Source organism: Oncorhynchus mykiss, chromosome 5, assembly GCF_013265735.2.
Source record: "Oncorhynchus mykiss isolate Arlee chromosome 5, USDA_OmykA_1.1, whole genome shotgun sequence".
NCBI classification, from domain to species: Eukaryota; Metazoa; Chordata; class Actinopteri; order Salmoniformes; family Salmonidae; genus Oncorhynchus; species Oncorhynchus mykiss.
In genome coordinates this window covers 30,133,594-30,155,394 of record NC_048569.1, presented here as the reverse complement: position 1 = coordinate 30,155,394, position 21,801 = coordinate 30,133,594, and the positions used below count along the sequence as shown (strand labels likewise).

Here is a 21,801-nt window from a genome sequence, read left to right as displayed (position 1 = left end):
CTCTGTGTGTGTGCGTGTGTGTGTGTGTGTGTGTGTGTGTGTGCATGCATGTGTGTGTGTGTATGCAAGAGTGTATCCTACTCACTGCAACAGGGCCTTGGTCTTGCGGGAGGGGTCATCAGGTCTGAAGTTCTTGTACTCCTCCACTTCCTTCTCTATAGACAGCAGCTGGCTCTGCAGCTTGGCCCGCAGCCCCGGCAGAGTGTCCCGGATGTGATTGGTCAGTTGCTGCAGGGTGAAAGGTCAGGGTGGGTTTTAACATGGTACTGGAGAGATGACCGTGGTCAGATCCTAGACTATACTACTACTACCATTCACCTACTCTTCAGTGGATGTTATTAGAAGTCTAGAATTAGCTTCCTATTTCACAACAAAGCCTCCTTCACTCACGCTGCCAAACATACCCTCATAAAACTGACCATCCTACCGATCCTCGACTTCGGCGATGTCATTTACAAAATAGCTTCAACACTCTACTCAGCAAACTGGATGTAGTCTATCACAGTGCCATTCGTTTTGTCACCAAAGCCCCATATACTACCCACCACTGCGACCTGTATGCTCTCGTTGGCTGGCCCTCACGACACATCCATCGCCAAACCCACTGGCTCCAGGTAATCTATAAGTCTTGGCTAGGTAAAGCCCTGCCTTGTCTCAGCTCACTGGTCACCATAGCAACACCCACCCGTAGCACGCGCTCCAGCAGGTATATCTCACTGGTCATTCTTCCTTCGTCCGACCTTTCCTTCCAGTTCTCTGCTGCCAATGACTGGAACGAGTTGCAAAAATCTCAGAAGCTGGAGTCTTATATCTCCCTCTCTAACTTTAAGCATCAGCTGTCAGAGCAGCTTACTGATCACTGTACCTGTACACAGCCAATCTGTAAATAGCACACCCAACTACCTCATCCCCATATTATGACTTGCCCTTTTGCACCCCAGTATCTCTACTTGCACATCATCATCTGCATCTATCACTCCAGTAGTAATGCTAAATTGTCATTGTTTTCGCCTCAAGGGCCTATCTATTGCCTTACCTCCCTACTCTTCTACATTTGCACACACTGTACATAGATTTTTCTATTGTGTTATTGACTGTACGTTTGTTTATGTGTAACTCTTGTGTTGTTGTTTTTGTCGAACTGCTATGCTTTATCTTGGCCAGGTCGCAGTTGTAAATGAGAACTTGTTCTCAACTGGCCTACCTGGTGAAATATAGGTGAAATAAGCAAAGCATCCAATAAGCAAAGCATCGTAAGCATCCAAATAGATCCTGTGGATGGCTCAGCTGGCAGCCTTGTTGAGCAGCCTGGTTGAGTGTTTTCTGTAGGTAGGGGACTGACCTGGTTGAGTGTTTTCTGTAGGTAGGGGACTAACCTGGTTGAGTGTTTTCTGTAGGTAGGGGACTGACCTGGTTGAGTGTTTTCTGTAGGTAGGGGACTGACCTGGTTGAGTGTTTTCTGTAGGTAGGGGACTGACCTGGTTGAGTGTTTTCTGTAGGTAGGGGACTGACCTGGTTGAGTGTTTTCTGTAGGTAGGGGACTAAAGTGGTTGAGTGTTTTATGTAGGTAGGGGAATGACCTGGTTGAGTGTTTTCTGTAGGTAGGGGACTAACCTGGTTGAGTGTTTTCTGTAGGTAGTGGACTAACCTGGTTGAGTGTTTTCTGTAGGTAGGGGACTGACCTGGTTGCGTGTTTTCTGTAGGTAGGTGACTGACCTGGTTGAGTGTTTTCTGTAGGTAGGGGACTGACCTGGTTGAGTGTTTTCTGTAGGTAGGGGACTGACCTGGTTGAGTGTTTTCTGTAGGTAGGGGACTAACCTGGTTGAGTGTTTTCTGTAGGTAGGGGACTGACCTGGTTGAGTGTTTTCTGTAGGTAGGGGACTGACCTGGTTGAGTGTTTTCTGTAGGTAGGGGACTAACCTGGTTGAGTGTTTTCTGTAGGTAGGGGACTAACCTGGTTGAGTGTTTTCTGTAGGTAGGGGACTGACCTGGTTTGAGTGTTTTCTGTAGGTAGGGGACTGACCTGGTTGAGTGTTTTCTGTAGGTAGGGGACTGACCTGGTTGAGTGTTTTCTGTAGGTAGGGGACTGACCTGGTTGAGTGTTTTCTGTAGGTAGGGGACTGACCTGGTTGAGTGTTTTCTGTAGGTAGGGGACTGACCTGGTTGAGTGTTTTCTGTAGGTAGGGGACTAACCTGGTTGAGTGTTTTCTGTAGGTAGGGGACTGACCTGGTTGAGTGTTTTCTGTAGGTAGGGGACTGACCTGGTTAAATGTTTTCTGTAGGTAGGGGACTGACCTGGTTGAGTGTTTTCTGTAGGTAGGGGACTGACCTGGTTGAGTGTTTTCTGTAGGTAGGGGACTAACCTGGTTGAGTGTTTTCTGTAGGTAGGGGACTAACCTGGTTGAGTGTTTTCTGTAGGTAGGGGACTGACCTGGTTGAGTGTTTTCTGTAGGTAGGGGGTGCCCATGCGTTCAGCCAGGTGTCTGTATCCAGGGTGGGTCAGGAAGAACTTTCTCTCTGCAGCCATGGCCGCTGTAATATCCTTCTTCCCATCAATGTCCTTCTGACTCCTGTTCACCACACCGATGTAACCTGGGGCAGGGAGAGAGGTCAGCTGATACTGGACAGATCAGGATGCGAAGATTGGCAAAATGTTGTTTTGTGGAGAGAAAGACAGAAAAGAAAAGGAAGAAGTTTGTTAATAAATAGTTTTTTCTGTGTGTGGGTTTTTCTTGTTTGTTTGTCTTGTTTGTTGTACCACACTGGGGTAGTGGGCTGAAGGGGTGGGGAGTTCGGAGGGTGGTGTGGAGGGTAACTTTTAGCTCCCACTTCCCTATCGTGTGATGGTTATTGGGGGAGGGGGGCAAGGTAGCCACAAGGGTAACAGGGATCACATATCCCAATTTAGTTATTATTTCTCATGCAGTTCTCTGTTAAACAGGATATCCTGCCTTATAACCTTTTGGACTGAATGCCAGTAGCCTTGTAAATATACTAGTGATTTAACGTGAGGTCTTCCGACACGAGAGAGTGACAGAAACAGAGAAGACAGCGACAGAACTACATGTCTGGGTTCAAGCACCAGTAGAAAAATGTCTGTCACCTAATTGCATTAGAGAGTTTCCCACAAATATATTTTATTGCACAGAAAAGAAACGAACAGACATTTTCCAGATGTGTCACTAAAATCAAGATGTTATTTTTGTCTGCCTCCATCTTGCTCTCTCTTTCCTTCATTCTTATTTTCTCTCTCACTCTCTTCCCCGTCATGGGGTTCTCCCATGCACCAACCCCTGGGAACACATCACCCTGCACCACCTTCCCTGGCTCCCAGTCAGATTCCACATTACCTATCAAGATCATACTCCTCACCTACAAGGCCCTCCATGGCCTGGCCCCTTCATACCTCTGACCTGCTCCACATACCTCTCTGACCTCCTACCTCTCTGACCTCATACCTCTCTGACCTCCTTAGCTCAGCCCTAAGTCAGCTCTATCTTGAGCTAAGTAGCTTTTATTTATTTTTATTCTACTGTTTTATCCTTGTTATCCTTGTTATCCTTGTTATCCTTGTTATCCTTGTTATCCTTGTTATCCTTGCTGTACAGTGTCCTTGGGTTTGTTGAAAGACCTTTTATATCCAACGTTCTATTATTATTATTAACTAGATAACCACTAGAGGGAAGCACTGAGATGGGATGAGAATGTGTGTGTGTGTGTGTGTGTGTGTGTGTGTGTGTGTGTGTGTGTGTGTGTGTGTGTGTGTGTGTGTGTGTGTGTGTGTGTGTGTGTGTGTGTGTGTGTGTGTTTAGTCTCACCTCTTCGCAGTGGCAGCAGCTTGTTCTCCAGAATTTCTCGGGCATCAGTCCCCTCGTCCATCAGATCCAGCTTGGTGATCACACCAATGGTCCTCTGACCTGGGCACGCACGCGCACACACACACACACACACACACACACACACACACACACACACACACACACACAATACAATACATTAACAAAGTCCAGTTGTAGGTAGGTTAAATTGCATCCTTGTCTAACTACTGCCCTGTCACAATATGATGGTGAACGAAACTGAGAGCACTGATGAGAGCCAGAAGGTCTACCATTTCTGCCTTTAACCTCTAGTCAATCAACCCACCTTGTGGGTCAACTTCTTTAGCAATCTTAAGGGCATCTGAGTTGGCCAGATCAGAGTTGGCCGGGGAAACAGCCAGCAGCAGACAGTTGTCCTTCGTCACAAACTGATACAACATGTCTCTGATCTGCTGCTCAATGTCCGCAGGCTGGTCCCCTACTGGGACCTTGGTCATCCCCGGCAAGTCCACCAGAGTCAGGTTCAGGACTAGGGGAGAGAGGGGAGAGAGGGGAGAGAGGAGAGGGGAGGTGAATATCGGAAGATAGGGGGTGAAAGGAGAGGTGAGAGGGGGGGTGAAAATAGAGGGGAGAGAGGGGGTGAAGGGAGAAGGGAGAGGGGAGAGAGGGGTGAAGGGAGAGGGGAGAGAGGGGGTGAAGGGAGATGGGAGAGATTTGTGAAGGGAGAGGGGAGAGATTTGTGAAGGGAGAGGGGAGAGAGGGGGTGAAGGGAGAGGGGAGAGATTTGTGAAGGGAGAGGGGAGAGAGGGGTGAAGGGAGATGAGAGAGGAGGGTGAAGAGAGTATGGAGAGGGCAGAGAGGAGAGGGAGGAGGGGAGAGGAAGAGAGTTTGGAGAGGGTAGAGGGGTGAGAGGTGGAGACAGAGAAAGATTTATAAATATGATATCAAAACCGATGAATAATGATAACCCTGAAAAATAAAGGACTATATAATATCATGAATAGTAACTGATTGAAACTCACTTTAGGCCCTGGCAATACAATCAAACTATATAATATCATGAATAGTAACTGATTGAAACTCACATTAAGCCCTGGCAATACAATCAAACTATATAATATCATGAATAGTAATTGATTGAAACTCACATTAAGCCCTGGCAATACAATCAAACTATATAATATCATGAATAGTAACTGATTGAAACTCACATTATGCCCTGGCAATACAATCAAACATTGTTGCCACTTTTGAATAATAGGGAAACTTGATTCACAAAATGATGTGTGTAGAATTATACTACTCTAGTCTTTCCTATGATCAAGAGTGGTAGTTCTGTGACCTCACCATGTGGGGAGTAGACCCTGAGGTTGATTGGCACAGGGGAGATGCCCTTATTCTGCCCAGTGATGCGGTCCGTCTCCGCCTCGATCTCCCCCCGAACCTCATCGAAGTCTGTGAACTTCTTCCCCTTACAGTGGAGGAACTCAGCATATTCTGCAGAAAGAGGGGGGGACAGAACAGAGGTGAGTAAAGGAAAGGAGAGGACAAGTGAGGATGACAAGATCATATGAGATGACAGCTGGGATGTAATAATGACAAATACAGGAAACCATTTCTGGCAACTTGAATTGAAATGAGCTGTTCTGTCATTTCTCCACTTTTCATCACTCTCAGTTTGGAGGAAAATGTAACAAACCTAGATGGCACTGTTGATAAAACTGTGAGACAGCCACAGACCTTGTATTGACTGGAAAATAAGAAGAAGCTCATTTTGGCCTTTTGGTAATACAGAATATGAATTATTATTATATATATCATTGTTTTCATTTTTTGGGGTGTGAGAAATGCACTTTAGAAATAAAGTATATTATTATGAATGACTTTGGGCAGGCTATACATTATCTGAGCATTCAGGGTCTGAGACAGTTTGGTCTTCATAAACCTTAGATGGTATTGATATTTTGTACTATACAGTAAATGCAATACATCTGTTCCAAAAGGCACATTCTGAACTGGTTACATAAGACTGGATTAAATGTAAATGAGGACAAATGATTTGTCCTGTTTCGCATGGTGCTTAAACTTGTTGTTGAAAGCTTGCTTATTAGATATTCTCTGCTTAATGAAGTCACCATAACAAACCTACCAAGCCACTGGCATCAGTAGGTGCCTCTGATGGAAGGGAGGGATGGGGGAAGGCTTTACCTGTGGGACAGAGAGGGGAACAGAGAAGAGTTTACCTGTGGGACAGTTGATCAGCTGCAGGACCAGGGGACGACGGGTGACGATGCCAGAGCCACGAGGAAGGAAATCCCTGTGACACACAGGAGGAGAGAGCCGTAAGAAAACAATCATGGTTATGGAAACGCCTGGTCCTGTGTTCATAAAGCATCTCAGAGTAGGACCGCTGATCTAGGATCAGCCCCACGCCCCTCCTCTGTCCATGGAATCTTACTCATTATGATCTAAAAGGCTAAACTGATTCAAAATCAGAAATTCTCCTCTACGCTTTATGGATATGGGCCCTGACCAATGAGTCAGATGACGGCATGAAGAGGAAGCATGTTTTGATTATAATGGATGACACAGGCTAGCAAAGTCATGAAAATATAATGTTACAATCAATGACAAATGTACATGTACATGTGTGACTGTGTGTGGGCACAGCACTGAATCATGACAAATGTACATGTACATGTGTGACTGTGTGTGGGCAGAACACTGAATCATGACAAATGTTCACCCATCTTTGCTCAGCGGGATCTTGAGTGGAATAATAGACAGGGCTACAATATAAGAAGCTTGTTGGATACTAAGCAATGAGAACATGCAAAGGGTATTGGGGGGAAATATTCTGAGGATACACTGTATAGGCTACTATAAAATGGTTTTCTTGCTCCAGAAATCTGCCTCTTTCTGGGCAATTGTCTGTGCTGTTGCATGTTGAAGAGTCCAAGCTTAACAAGACGGGTCAATAGAGGCCAACAGTCAACAACTCTCTGAGAGCTCTGTTGTAACGAACCTCTGAAACAATACAGCTCTGAAATCTAAAGCACACTGAAAGACTGACAAAAGATTCCCTTCAAAACAACCAAGAGGTCTTTGATCAGAGACGGCCAAAGGCACTTCAGACTGCCACTCTTAACATTCCATCTGTGTGGATACAAACACTGGAGGCTAAATTAGCCTAAATGTGTGGATGTGTAAAGCCACCAGATCATCCAGAATTAGTCAATCTAATTAATTAGCTCATAGAAAGTGGGACTGCGAGACAAATTCAAGGTGAAAATCAATAGACTGTCATTGCAGCAGTCAGGGAAAGACTAATCAAATCGAATCAAATCGCATGTCACATGCGCAGGTCTCCTTACCGTGAAATGCTTTCTTACAAGCCCTTAACCAACAATGCAGTTCAAGAAATAGAGTTAATATAATATTTACTAAATAAACTAAAGAAAAAAAAATCTAATCAATCAAGAAGTAACACAAGAAATGTACATAACAATAGCGAGGTTATATACATCGGGTCTGAGGACCCATGTCAAATCTTTTCAGTCTCCTGAGGGGAAATAGGTGTTGTCGTGCCCTCTTCACAACTGTCTTGGTGTGTTTGGACCATCATAGTTTGTTGGTGATGTGGACACCAAGGAAATTGAAACTCTCGACCCGCTCCACTTCAGTCCCGTCGATGTTAATGGGGGCCTGTTCGGCCCTCCTTTTCCTATGTTCGGCCCTCCTTTTTCCCTCCTTTTCCTTTTCCTATAGTTCGATCAGCTCCTTTATCTTGCTCACATTGAGAGAGAGAGGTTGTTGTCCTGGCACCACACTGCCAGGTCTCCCACTTAAATAGAGTGGCTGTTTCAGTAAATGACTCTTGGCTTACTGTCTGTGGTGCTTTTCAGAACCCTCTTTTTATTTCAGCTGGCAGTCTCTGTCTGGGATGGGATGCAAAAAGCTCTTTCTGAGTAGCCCACCTGTGTGAGGCCTGAGCATGCAGGGCCTGATAGGCACTGGGCCAGTAAAGAGAGAGAGTGATGGAGAGAAAGCACAGTAAGGTGGAGGAAGAGAGAGAAACAGAAGGCATATGCTCGAGGAGAAGATGACAGAGAGGGAGAGAATGATTAAGAGGGTGAGAAAGAGAGAGAGAGAAAAGAAAAGAAGGCACAGCGAGAGACGAGAGAGAGAGAGCTCTGCCGTAGCTCCAGCACAGCTGAGGAGCACTCTTTTCCTCAGCTCCATTGTCAGATGGGAATGAATGTAGCCAGTGCCGTGCCAGTCAGCCCCTGGTGTTTGTCAGCTCTGCCTGCTCTAAGGGAGAAATCACTGGAGAATTCACACTATAATTGTAGGGCTTTGTTCAACAAGGGCAAACGAACGGTCTTACTGTTTCCACACGCAAGCTAAAGCCAATAGCCTGAGAGCCCACCCTTTTCATGTGACAGCGGTGCTTCAGCAAGCAGAGAACAGCACTTTACACTCTGCTAGGTGTTCACCAATATCATAGACAAATATCGGATGGATATTCCACACAAAATGATTCATTCGCCATTCCTTCTCCATGGCATAGAGTGGTAGGAGAGATTAAACATTTCTTCATTTGGGTTTTCTGTCGTCTATTTCTGTCCTCTAGGACAAATTCCATGTTAGCCTAGCTCTTTAAAAGATTCAAAGGCTCTCAGAAGACATTCTTCACACATTAGCATTGCAGAATCCCTCTGAAGCTCTTATCAACGTGGTTTATCAGCACAGTTTCATCTTCCTTAAAATAATTAGCAGCTCAATTAGCAGCTCTGGCTCAGAAAAATACGGAGAGAAAGAGCTTGCATGAGATAGAGAGAAAGGGAGAGAGAGAAAGATAGAGTGAGTGATAGAGAGAAAAAGAGAGATATATGAGTGTCTCTTCATCTGCCTCCAGCTATCTGTGAAACTGGGAATATGCAGATAGGATGGTACACAATGTGGTCCTGAAGTGGCTGAGTGTGTGTGTGTGTGTGTGTGTGTGTGTGTGTGTGTGTGTGTGTGTGTGTGTATCTACATGCCTGTGTGTCTCAGAACATTGTATCTGTGTTTTCTTCTGGATGGTTCTGAGGACACTGTATTACGTAACAGCAGTAGTTCCTCTGGTGGCGGTGTTTCCATGTATACTGCTACATTACCAGCTGACCTCACACTAGTCTAATCCACTTACACACTTGGACCAACAACAGGGGTCTAGTAGGGACATGCACTCGGATAGAATCTCATGGTGTCCTGTAAACTGTGAGTGTGTAGGCTGCTACTGACAGTTCACACACACCTAACCTATGTCATTACAATCATTTAAGGATATGATCTATTTCATATCGCTACCTGAACAGAGAGCAACAGATAAAGCATTGGCAGCACTGTCTAGTCAACAACAGTTCCATTTCCTACTGTGTAAAATCAATTTCCTGTCTGCTGTCTCTCTCCTGTTGGGGTGTGAGCCTGTCTCTCTCTGCACCTTCCTCTACTCTAGTAACACCTTGTATGGGACAGATGGCCCAAACTGCAGGTCTCCTCTCCCCCTTCTCTACTCCGCCTTCCCCAAAAACGCCACCATAAGGACTAGCCAGATAGGCGGAGCCGGCACAAACCAACCAGACCCTGTCACACATACCACACCACTAGCCTGGTTGCCAGTCTCTTTAGCTAACATTCCACTCTTTGTACTCCATGTCATGTGCCAAAGCACAAAGAAAAGCTAAACAGACTGGCAACCAGGCTACCACACCACTACATCTCCCTCTCTATCCCAAACACCATTCATCACTGCTATGGCTGGAGGGATGACTCAAGGCAAGGCATGGTGCCTGGGGTATCCACCACACACATCATACTGTACATGCTACATACTTGCACAAGTGAGCAAGGACGGATGGATGCATGTACATATAGCACCCATGCACACAACATCATGTCGCAATGCTGAAAATAATTCACCACATGAAGAGCCTGTCATGTGACTGCAGGGGAAAACCCAGCCAAGGAGCGAGTGAACAACGCGCATGACTCATTCCATCGTCCCATCCCCCACCCCACCCCAGCCTGCACCTCCTCTCCTCTCCTCTCCTCTCCTCTCCTCTCCTCTCCTCTCCTCTCCTCTCCTCTCCTCTCCTCTCCTCTCCCCAGTCACCTGTGGGCAGCTGTGATGATGGACAGTCCACCCATCCAACTGGGAGACCCATCCCCTCCCCCCTGCCCCTTCCCACCCCCTCCTCCCTTTTCCCCTGCTGAGATACAGTGCCTGTCACATACGCCCACTCACGTGGCAACAAACCAGGAGGACACAAGCTCTCCAGACTGAGCAACAACACAGGCTAAGGAGAGGAAAGAGAGTGAGAGAGACAAGCAGGGGAGATAGAGGGAGGGGGTAGAGAGAGAAATGAGAGACAGGTAGAGGAGATAGAGGGAGGGGAGTAGAGAGAGAGAAATGAGAGACAAGCAGGGGAGATAGAGGGAGGGGGTAGAGAGAGAGAAATGAGAGACAAGCAGGGGAGATAGAGGGAGGGGTAGAGAGAGAGAAATGAGAGACAAGCAGGGGAGATAGAGGGAGAGGGTAGAGAGAGAGAAATGAGAGACAGGTAGAGGAGATAGAAGGAGGGGGTAGAGAGAGAGAAATGAGAGACAGGCAGGAGACGGAGAGAGTTGGGGGGGTTAGAGAGAGAGAAATGAGAGACAGGCAGGAGACGAAGAGAGGGAGGGAGAGATGCAGATGGAGAGCGAAACAGACAGAAGCACATGACAAGACAGTGAAACAAAGAGAGAGAAATAAACAAGGAGAGACACAGAGGGAGTGATAGAGTGAGAGCCAAAGAAATTGAGATAGCAGAATGTCACATAGCTACAGCACTTCACCTTGTCTACCCAGCCTTGTTTGGGCACACCTTACAGTGCAATCACTCTCTGCCATACACTCTCAATTCTCACACACTCGTACACACAAACACACACACGGTCAACAAACCTGTCCAGCACTGGCAACGTGCCAGGCAGCTGCAGCAGAGCATCATTGACTTACACATATTGACTGTACACACACACACACATTCCAAAGCATGCATGCACATGTGAACATACTATGTCTTGCTTAGCGGAAACCCTGAGAGGACAATGTTATTCTCTGACTTTCAGCTTCTTAGCCAGAGGCTTTGAGAGGAATAGCAAAAGAGCAATGGTGCACTTTATTCCAATAACCGTCAGACCATTTCCACTCCATTGGTTTCCCTCTCATTGATTGACATACCAACTTCATAACAACATAACATGTATCGGAACTGACCTAGTGTAAACACATATTCAGAGCACATGGTACCGGTGGGACTTGATCTTTAATGCTCCAACATACTGAGCCAACTGGGTGAAAAACATTAGAATGCCATTCAGTGCTTTAAATGACCTGGTCTGTGGACCTCGTGCCATTAATGACACTGTATTAGGCATGGTCTAATAATTGCAATCCTCAGTTTTAAATTTACAACAGACTATAAAATGTAATCTAATCCTGATCCATTGTGTGCAGCAATTGCGGTCACGCTATGATGAATAAGATAACTAGGAAAAGCAATTGCATCTCCCAGGCAACAGCCTTAGTGGCTGAGATTGGTTGTTTTTGTCGACTTGTACACCTCCAGAGTACAGTCATTGTAGTGATGAAACGGTTCATTCTTGGCTGATGGTGGGCGCCCAGACTAAAGCAGGAGCGGGAGCCAATGAGAGGGCATGTTGGTGAGCTGCAGTGTAGACTCGCAGAATAGAGTTAATCTCTTTGAGCAGTGTCAGTCAGGGCAGCTCATGCAGCTCCCCTCTCTCTCTTTCCTCACACTCTTGCTCTCACCTCATTCCCTAGTTTCTATCCCCCCATCTTTTTTTTGCTAATCTCACCAGAATTATTTCACAATCAACAAAAAATGATACAACTGCTTCTATCAGCTATCCTAAAAAACAATATTGTACACAAAGCATAGCCAACTGTAGAACGAGGCCCACCCTTCATCAACTGTAGAACTAGGCCCACCCTTCATCAACTGTTGAACTAGGCCCACCCTTCATCAACTGTAGAACTAGGCCCACCCTTCATCAACAATAATAAGCAGACATAAATGAGACGATAAAATAAGTGAAAATACAGTGATACATCTCTCAATGGGATAACATAAAACAATGCTGATAATCAATAAATCACCAAATTAGACTATACTTCCCAGCAGCACTAGCCAGCATGTAGCCCCTCATCTATGCGTGTCAGTCAATCAGTAAAGGGATATATTTTTACACTACAGTATCTCTCCACTCTCACAAACTACAATTAGCATTAGAAAAAGATAGCTAGGGCCCATACTCCAGCCCATACTGTTCTTCTTTTGTTGGGATACAGATAATCACTTCATTTTGCATTCTTCATATTATTTCATATCATTCCGTCCTGCAATAGTCTATTGGATTGAAGATTAGTAGAGATAGAGATTCATTTTTTTAGCCTCATCAGTAAATGAGAGAAATCCTATGCTGCAAAAGAGACTATCCTAGGTAAGTATTCTAGTCTGATGTACTAAATGCTGCAAGCACCAGCACTCTAGTAAAGGTGGGTTCTTAAACAGGGTTCTCCAGAGAACAGTGCAACCTACTATGCAGTAAGCACTTCTTTGACCTAGAACAGCTGCATCAGTAGAAATTTGAGAAATCTGAGATCTGAGAAAAAGATACTCACATAACTTTCAATTAATAACTTATTTGGATATTTGACGATGAGGCACATTTCTAGAGCAATATTATCTAAGTGACTATAATAGACAAAAGCTAGAGCTCACTTCCACATTCATGCTGATCTGAACTTACAGTACCTTTAAAGTCTTGGGAGTTTTGTTGCAGGGTCTTGAATCCCCCAGGTGACAACGTGGGCCAGAGATCACAGTGATAGTCTGTCTACGGCAGTACTCCCTGTTTGAGTTGCTATTGTGGGTCTGCTGTTGTGTGTCATTCCTCTGAAGAGCTCTCCTGGGTCCTGAAAGCAGCCTCAGAGAAAAGGACAGGCTCTGTACACTAAACAGCCATCAACCAACCCCTGTTCATCTGATAGGAGCAGGTGAGATATGAGGGAAAAATTAAACTAATCATTGAGGTATCAACTGTCGGGGGAATTGTACCATAATGTTTATAACTGGTGTCTGTTCCCCAACTGTCCCTTCGGCACATTAGGTCCTCTCAGGGGCCACCGTGATAGGATAACAGTTTGTGTGACGTCTCCACTATGAGGTTCCTGGTGAATGATGATTCCTTTGTTTGTTTGTCTGGTGGCCACAACGCAGCCTGCCTCCTACATTCTCCATAATGAAGTTTTATGGATATTGTTGTCAGTTCACTATGTGAAACAATCACTGTTCTGCAACCTTGCACCTCCTAATTATACTTGATTGATTCTGCCCAAACGCATCTCTTTCGAGTTTAGTTCTGACAGCAGCTTCCCCTGTATTAGAAAGTATTCATTTGATTTGAAGCCTGCCTTGATGCCATCAAACAGTAATATGTGAGTTTTATTTTTTTAAATTGAACACGGGATATGCACAGTTTGTCATCTTACAATCATCTCTGATTTCAGTAGTATTCTTTATACAGTGCATTCAGAAAGTATTCAGACCTCTAGACCTTTCCCATATTTTGTTACGTTACAGCCTTATTCTAAAATGGATTAAATCATTTTTTTCTCCTCATCAATCTACACATAATACCCCATAATTACAAAGCAAAAACAGGTTTTCAGAAATCTTTGCAAATTTTGTCAAAATAAAACACTGAAATGTCATATTTACATAGGTATTCAGACCCTTTACTCAGTACATTGCTGAAGCACTTTTGGCAGTGATTACAGCCTCGAGTATAAAGCTACAAGCTTGGCAAGCTTGGTTAATCCTATTCTTCTCTGCAGATGATCTCAAGCTTTGTCAGGTTGGATGGGGAGCGTCTCTCAAGAGATGTTCAATCAGGTTCAAGTCTGGGCTCTGGCTGGGAAACTTAAGGACATTCAGAGACTTGTCCAGAAGCCACTCCTGCGTTGTCTTGGCTGTGTGCTTGGGGTCGTTGTCCTGATGGAAGGTGAACCTTCGCCCCAGTCTGAGGTTCTGAGCACTCTGGAGCAGATTTTCATATGGGATCTCTCTGTACTTTGATCCATTCATCTTTCCCTCGATCCTGACTAGTCTCCCAGTCTCTGCCACTGAAAAACATCCCCACAGCATGGTGCTGCCACCACCATGCTTCACCGTAGGAATGGTGCCAGGTTTCCTTCAGATGTGATGCTTGGCATTCAGGCCAAAGAGTTCAATCTTGGTTTCATCAGACCAGAGAATCTTGTTTCCCATGGTCTGTCCTTTAGGTGCCTTTTGGCAAACTCAAAGCAGGCTGACATGTGCCTTTTATTGAGGAGTGGCTTCTGTCTGGCCACTACCATAAATGCCTGATTGGTGGAGTGCTGCAGAGATGGTTGTCCTTCTGGAAGGTTCTCCCATCTCCACAGAGGAACTCTGGAGCTCTGTCAGAGTGACCATTGGGTTCTTGGTCACCTCCCTGACCAAGGCCCTTCTCCCCAATTGCTCAGGTTGGCCGGACGGGCAGATCTACGAAGAGTCCAAACTTCTTCCATTTAAGAATGATGGAGGCCACTGTGTTCTTGGGGACATTCAATGCTGCAAAAATTTGTTGGTACACTTCCCCAGATCTGTACCTCGACACAATCGTGTCTCGGAGCTCTAAGAACAATTCCTTCGACCTCATGGCTTGGTTTTTGCTCTGACATGCACTGTCAACTGTGGGACCTTATGTAGACAGGTGTGTGCCTTTCCAAATCATGTCTAATCGATTGAATTTACCACAGGTGGACTCCAATCAAGTTGCAGAAACATCTCAAGGATGATCAATGGAAACAGGATGCACCTGAGCTCAATTTCGAGTCTCATAGCAAAGGGTCTGAATAGCTATATGAAGGTATTTCTGTTTTTTATTTTTAATAAAAACCTGTTTTCAGGTTATGGGGTATTGCGTGTAGATTGATGAGTAAAACATTTTTTTAAATCAATTTTAGAATAAGGCTGTAACGTAACACAATGTGAAAATAATGTAGGGCTCTGAAAACTTTCCAAATGCACCTTATACCTAGAGTATTACCACCAATGGATAAAATCATATAGGAATCCAGTTATAGTGGTGGTGGTGGTACTCCTCTATAAACTGGTCTGTGATCAGATTTATCCAGATGTCCTGGTCCTAATTATCAAGACTGGAAAAGGAAACCTTGCCCTGGATCAGAGATTTAACTGAGACTTCTACCGAAGTATGGGCCACATGTCCCCCAGCTGTTTGACTTCTGTGTCAGAGTCTGGGAGCTAGTGCAGGGCCCTGCTCTGTGATGCTGGTGGTTCTGTGCTAATTAAACACATAGGAGGAGATGGAGAGGGAGAGAGCAAGAGAAAGGAGGAAGTGCGCATTGATTTACGGACACCTGTCATCTTCTCCCCTAAAATCAGCCAATAGCTGTAAAAAAACAAGGCCCGGCATGCCAATCAGAGCCCAGAAGGACATGATTGACGGATATGGGGTCCGGCAGCTTCCAGGAAATACACTGGGAGGCCATTTTGTGTATGACATAAACTGTATTGCATTATAGTGTGTCAATCTCTACTGCAATGCTGTTCCCTTACGGCAGCACAGGGGTCTGGGGCTAAGGACAGGACAAGGACAAATATCCAAGTCCTAATAGTTCCATTTGCCTTTCATATAAGTGACTGTCTGTTATGTGTACTTGTAATTCACAGAGCATCTCACCAAACCAAAGGCTGTCACACCCACCAGAAATATCAATGCTGGGAGGCTGTGCCTGGGGGATAATGATGAGTTCTACAGTCATTATGAGTTAACTCATAACCAAACCTGCTATGTGCTATTATTACAAAGATATTGGTTATTTTTCTCTTATATTGATTTGTGAGAAATGTATACTGAATATTCCACTATGGTGTACAGAGAATTGAACTAGTGCTATGACTGTTTGATGAATAGTAATTTTACATCTCCTGCAAGTCAGCATATCAATGACAAACATTGAGGAATGACAAAATCTAAATGTGAAATGGGAAAATGTGCCTCTACGGGATATCTGAATGCAAGACGAAACTCATAATTGATCAGCAAAAAGCTATGATTGTTGTCATGGCTGTATAAAGTCAGTGTTAGAAGCAGTCATCACTATTTCCATCCTATATCATGTAATTATTGTGACAGCATTATGTACCTCTCATGACAGAGATGTTACTTTCATAATACCCTGTGGCATGAATCTCTCTCTCTCTCACTCCTCTAATCTTTCAGTGTTTCAACAGATCCCTGTAATGCCAATGATGACACCACGGGGTCAGGGGAGTGAATGGACTGACACAACAGTCTGATGTTCTCCAAGTTATCAGGAAACCCCAGTGCCAACAGAAGGGTACTCTGTATGTCCACACATCCAGACAGACAGAGACTGTCTCTGTCTGCATCTACAAAATGAGCCCCATCCCTGCTACACGCTGATAATTTTTATTAAAAATCCAAAGGCCAACAGATTACAGCAAGGCCCCAGTAGAGAGAACATTAAATGATTGTTTCAGTGAGAGTAGGATTGACAGTGAGAGAGAGTGTGTCAAAAATCTAATCAAATCAAATTTAATGGTCACATACACATGGTTAGCAGATGTTATTGTGAGTGTAGCGAAATGTTTGCGAAATGTTTAAAACCGCATTATTAAAGCGACTAGTGATCCATTTATTAAAGTGTCCAATGATTTCAAGTCTGTATGTTGGCAGCAGCCTTTCTGTGTTAGTGATGGCTGTTTAACAGTCTGATGGCCTTGAGATAGAAGCTGTTTTTCAGTCTTTCGGTCACAGTTTTGATGCACCTGTACTGACCTCGCCTTCTGGATGGTAACGGGGTGAACAGGGAGTGGCTCGGGTAGTTGTTGTCCTTCATTATTTTTTTGGCCTTCTTGTGACATCGGGTGCTGTTGGTGTCCTGGAGGGCAGGTAGTTTGCCCCCAGTGATGCGTTGTGCAGACCGCACCACCCTCTGGAGATCCTTGTGGTTGTGGGCGGTACAGTTGCTGTATCAGGCAATGATTCAACCCGACAGGATGCTCTCAATTGTGCATCTGTAAACGTTTGTGAGGGATTTAGGTGACGAGACAAATTGCCTTCTTCACCACACTGTCTGTGTGGGTAGACCATTTCAGTTTGTCCGTTATGTGTACACCAAGGAACTTTCCATCTTCTCCACTGCTGTCCCGTCGATAAGGATGGGGGGTGCTCCCTCTGCTGTTTCCTGAAGTCCACGATTATCTCCTTTATTTTGTTGACGTTGAGTGAGAGGTTGTTTTGCTGACACCACACTCCAAGTGCCTTCACCTCCTCCCTGTAGGCTGTCTCGTCATTGTTGGTAAGCAAGCCTACTACTGTTGTGTCATCTGCAAACTTGATGATTGATTTGGAGGCATGCATGACCATGCAGTCATGGGTGAACAGGGAGTACAGGAGGGGGCTGAGCATGCACCCTTGTGGGGCCCCAGTGTTGAGGATCAGCGAAGTAGAGATGTTGTTTCCTACCTTCACCACCTGGGGTGGCCTGTCAGGAAGTCCAGGACACAATTTCACAGGTTGGGGTTGAGGCCCAGGGCCTCTAGCTTAATGATGAGCTTGAGGGTACTATGGTGTTGAATACTGAGCTATAGTCAATGACCAGCATTCTTACATAGGTATTCCTCTTGTCCAGATGTTATAGTGCAGTGTGCAGTGTTATGGCAATTGCATCATCTGTGGATCTATTGGGGTGGTAAGCAAATTGAAGTGGGTCTATTGTGATAGGTAAGGTGGAGGTGATATGATCCTTGACTAGTCTCTCAAAGCACTTCATGATGACAGAAGTGAGTGCCACTGGGCGATAGTCATTTAGTTCAGTTACCTTTGCCTTCTTGGGTACAGGAACAATGGTGGCCATTTTGAAGCATGTGGGGACAGCAGACTAGGATCGGGAGAGATTCAATATGTCCGTAAACACACCAGTCAGCTGGTCTGCGCATGCTCTGAGGACGCGGCTAGGGATGCCGGCAGCCTTGCGAGAGTTAACATGTTTAAATGTCTTACTCACGTTGGCCACGAAGAAGGAGAACCCACAGTCCTTGGTAGCGGGCCACCTCGTGGCACTTTACAGTATTATCCTCAAAGCGGGGAAAGAAGGTGTTTAGTTTGTCTGGAAGCAAGACGTCAGTGTCCACAACGTGGCTGGTTTTCCTTTTGTAGTCCGTGATTGTCTGTAGACCCTGCCACATACGTCTTGTGTCTGAGCCGTTGAATTGTGACTCCACTTTGTCTCTATACTGACATTTCGGTTGTTGGTTTGCCTTGCGGAGGCAATAACTACATAATAGAAAACAGCAGGCAGGGGGTGTGGCAGTAGCCTGTGATCAAGAAGACCCAGATGACGTCAGTGCAGCTGGTCAGGAAGAGCAGACTGACATTACATTATCCCCTACTCCTACTTAATGCCAACAATTTCAGCTACAAATGTCAGAGTTTACCAGAGAAATTTAACTCCAACATTAGTCGCAAAATGTCTCATGTCACTATGCCGACCATGAAAACTAGTCTACACTACACTAGTCTGTCAAAAAGATAGTTCGCTTAGTTAGCTTTCTGCTCACCAGCTTGAACGAAAACGCAATGATTGTTTTCCTCCAGGCTGCAACCATATCTCTTCAGCAGGATGGTGCTAGTGTTATTGGTTCCCAAACAATGTTTTCCAGAGGAGACTTTGAGTCCGTCTGATAAAGTAAGCTAAGCCTCTTAGCTAGACGTCAAAGGCTTGCGACCTGAGGTGTAGTTTTATTTTTTACATGTTAGCACATCGTTAGCTTTTGACTTGCTTTGATTACATAAATGCTTCAAAATTCACAAAAAGGGATGTTAGCTGATGGAGATTATCTCACAGAACAAAGCATATAAGATCTATTAAGCCTGTGTTTACCACAGACCTTATTCTCTGCGTTTAAAAAAAAATAACTACAAAAAGATGCCATTACTATTGCTGTCTGTAATGATCATAGTTAACGTGACTATCTATAGCCTTATTATTGAAGGAAGTGAGTAAGAACATTTAAGATAATGATTAGATGGTCAGGGTGTTTTGCCCATAATTCCCACTATACTGATGACTGGTGCAAAGGGAGCCTAAACAGGGCTGTTAACAGTGGAGTGGACCTCAATCACTAGAACATCTAAGATGCTGACAAGACCATTTCTCGGTTATTACTCCGACTGACCTATATTTCACATTGCACTGTGTTAACAAAAAATGGAAAGCTATTAATGTACTGTTTATCTGTAATGGGTATCAAGCAATCAAAGGCTAACACAGGTGCCAAGCAACAATCAACATCACTGAATGAAATTAGCTGTGCAACATATGGCAAAGTTTGCGTTCACATCCCATATTGGTGGTGGATGCAGATTCAATTGCACAGAAATGAATTTCATTCTTCATGTATTGCAGTGTGCAAGGATATGTTTAAAGGGATACTGTGAGATTCTGGCAATTAAGCCATTTTTCTACTTATCCAGAGTCCGAGGAACTCATGGATACCATTTTATGTCTCTGCGACTGCATGTAGAACTTAAAGGTAATTTTGCGAGCCAATTCTAACTACCGTTAGCGCAATGACTGGATGTCTATAGGTTTGCTAGCGTATGCTAATTTCCTTAGTGCTGCACGCAGAGACAGAAAAATGGTTTCCAGAATCTCGCAGTATCCCTTTAATAATGTATCTCCAAATGAGTTCATTTACATTTGGTTGTGATATGACCTGGAATGACCAAGGAAATGGCTACGGGACGTAATGCCCCAATCCATATAATAAATCTCAGGGTAGTTGCTGTATTATGTCCCTGCCTTGGTAGGAGATAATAATCCTGCAGCAACATGAAATATATTATGCGGATTATAATTCATGGGGATTTTTTGTAGGTGTTGACACATTTTTCGTTAGGGCAAATCTAGTCGGACATTTTAAAGTGGAAATTACAAACTTTAGAAGCCTTTTTAAACCTTGAATACACTACAGGTTTGCATTTCCTATGTGTAGGAAAATTCTCAGCAACAAAATAGTGATCAAATTAAGATCCTTCATCTGTGTCATTGCCTGGTGCTGAGCGGGTGCAGCAGCCTAGCTAAGCACTAACAGATGGATGGGGAGCTGAAGACGAAGGGCTCAGAGCGACTCTCTCTCCCCTCTCTATGTATTTTCGCAAGGTCATACTGCAGAGTATAGCGGGGTTGTGTCCCTGGAGATATGCGGTTTATCCATCATCAACTCCGTGAGAGTGTCTATGACAGGGACTATGACATAATTAACTGGCCACAAAAAACATGTTATGTAGTCTATTCATATCTCACACCAGGTGTGTATCAGATACACATAATATCTATATTTTGTGGGCTGAGTGTTTGGTTAATGAATTACAAAATTGAAACCCTGTCTGAAAAACAACCACACATGAAGCTTTCTTGTTGGAATTGTGTGTTTACAAGGCCCTACATATGGGGCCGTGGCCTCCAATGTGCTATGAGCCCTGAGGGCAAGGTGGAAAAACTGAGAATGGAGGGAAATGCGCACCCCATTCGACCCCCTTTAAACCGGTAGATTTATGATGTCTGTAAGAACTGGTAACCTCCAATATACAATAGGCTATTTGTAATATCAAAGGAAATGCAAAATAGTGAGGGATTATTTTATATGTAATGTAGATTTGCACTATGACAAACATTGAAAATAGTACCATATAGGAAATAAAGAATTCGCCAAGAAATATTGCAATTAATATTGTTTATAAATATATACAATGATTTTATAATAGGGAGCACCAACAAGAAAATCAAAACGTCCATTTTGGTTTGGTACTCTACCAGTACATACTGCAGCAATTAGCCTGTGGACTACAGGGAAGGTTTTATGTAACCAAATAATATGTTTAGATTCCCTCATGGCTACTCTCGAAGAGGGACTGGTGATTCTAAAACAAGAATTGCAGCAAATCATCTTTATTTAAGACATTCTATATCATGTTAAAGTTATCCAATGGATCTCATGGCTGGAGCTAAGCCAATGGAACGGGAGGATGGGGATGGGTAGGTGTGCAAGAACCATTGCAGCCTAGGAGACTTTGATAACGGAGAGATGCATTTGCGTCCAAAAACACAAAACCACTTACTTCCCAACGAAGTTCTCCAACACCGAGCTTTTCCCTGCACTCTGCCCGCCAACCACAGCAATTTGAGGCAGGTCCAACTGAGAATTTTGACCGATGGCCGAAAAGGCATCTTGCATTTTATTCACCAGAGGAATAAGGTCTTCCATCCCCCGGTTCCCCATGATTGCAAGGGAATATGTCGCTCCTTTACAGATTATAATTAAATGAGGGAAAACGTTTCTCTCGGTCCTTGGCCCTTATCACCCTTCCGTGAAAGGTGTTTCAACGTTTGGAATACGCCTTCTATTTTAATTTTGCTTGCACCCTCATTGATTACGATTCCCCGGTGTTCCCTCTACACAGAACGCTTCTCCTCTCCCCACTCTCTTATACAGCTATGTTCAGCTCTCTACCACGTAGCACCGAGGGATGATCTCTTCTCAGAATACGCTGACATCCCTGCACCGACGCGCATGCACCACGGAGATCTAGCTCAACAGAATTGCACCCCTAGGCTTCGTGTGCTCTCTCTTGTACTAGGCTATGCTGTACGAAATAGAAAATACAGGCTATGTAAGCAATGCAGCTATTTCTAAATAGGCTATGTTGACACACTTATACTAGCTATATCATATTGTGTTATGCCAATGTTGATTATGTTTGGTAGGCTTTGGTTTGGAAGGTGTTGATCTGTCCA

General features: G+C 44.5%; 1 protein-coding gene across 17 annotated transcripts in view; it reads right to left on the bottom strand.

Annotated features, from left to right (window-relative positions):
• Positions 1–21,723, bottom strand: part of LOC110524742 (dynamin-1) — an 84,044-nt gene extending 62,321 nt beyond the window's left edge. For 5 of the 17 annotated variants that reach the window (XM_036977246.1, XM_036977254.1, XM_036977249.1 and 2 more), the window contains exons 1-7: positions 21,126–21,721; positions 6,062–6,135; positions 5,166–5,315; positions 4,144–4,347; positions 3,819–3,917; positions 2,432–2,592; positions 86–228 (exon numbers count right to left, since the gene is read on the bottom strand). In XM_036977246.1, the coding sequence (XP_036833141.1) occupies positions 86–228; positions 2,432–2,592; positions 3,819–3,917; positions 4,144–4,347; positions 5,166–5,315; positions 6,062–6,135; positions 21,126–21,286 (992 nt within the window). In that variant the 5' untranslated portion in view covers positions 21,287–21,721. Of the gene's footprint in view, positions 1–85; positions 229–2,431; positions 2,593–3,818; positions 3,918–4,143; positions 4,348–5,165; positions 5,316–6,061; positions 6,136–21,125 lie in introns of all 17 variants that reach the window. The other 12 variants (XM_036977250.1, XM_036977251.1, XM_036977257.1 and 9 more) reach the window with 6 other exon arrangements.
• Positions 21,724–21,801: the final 78 nt, after the last annotated feature.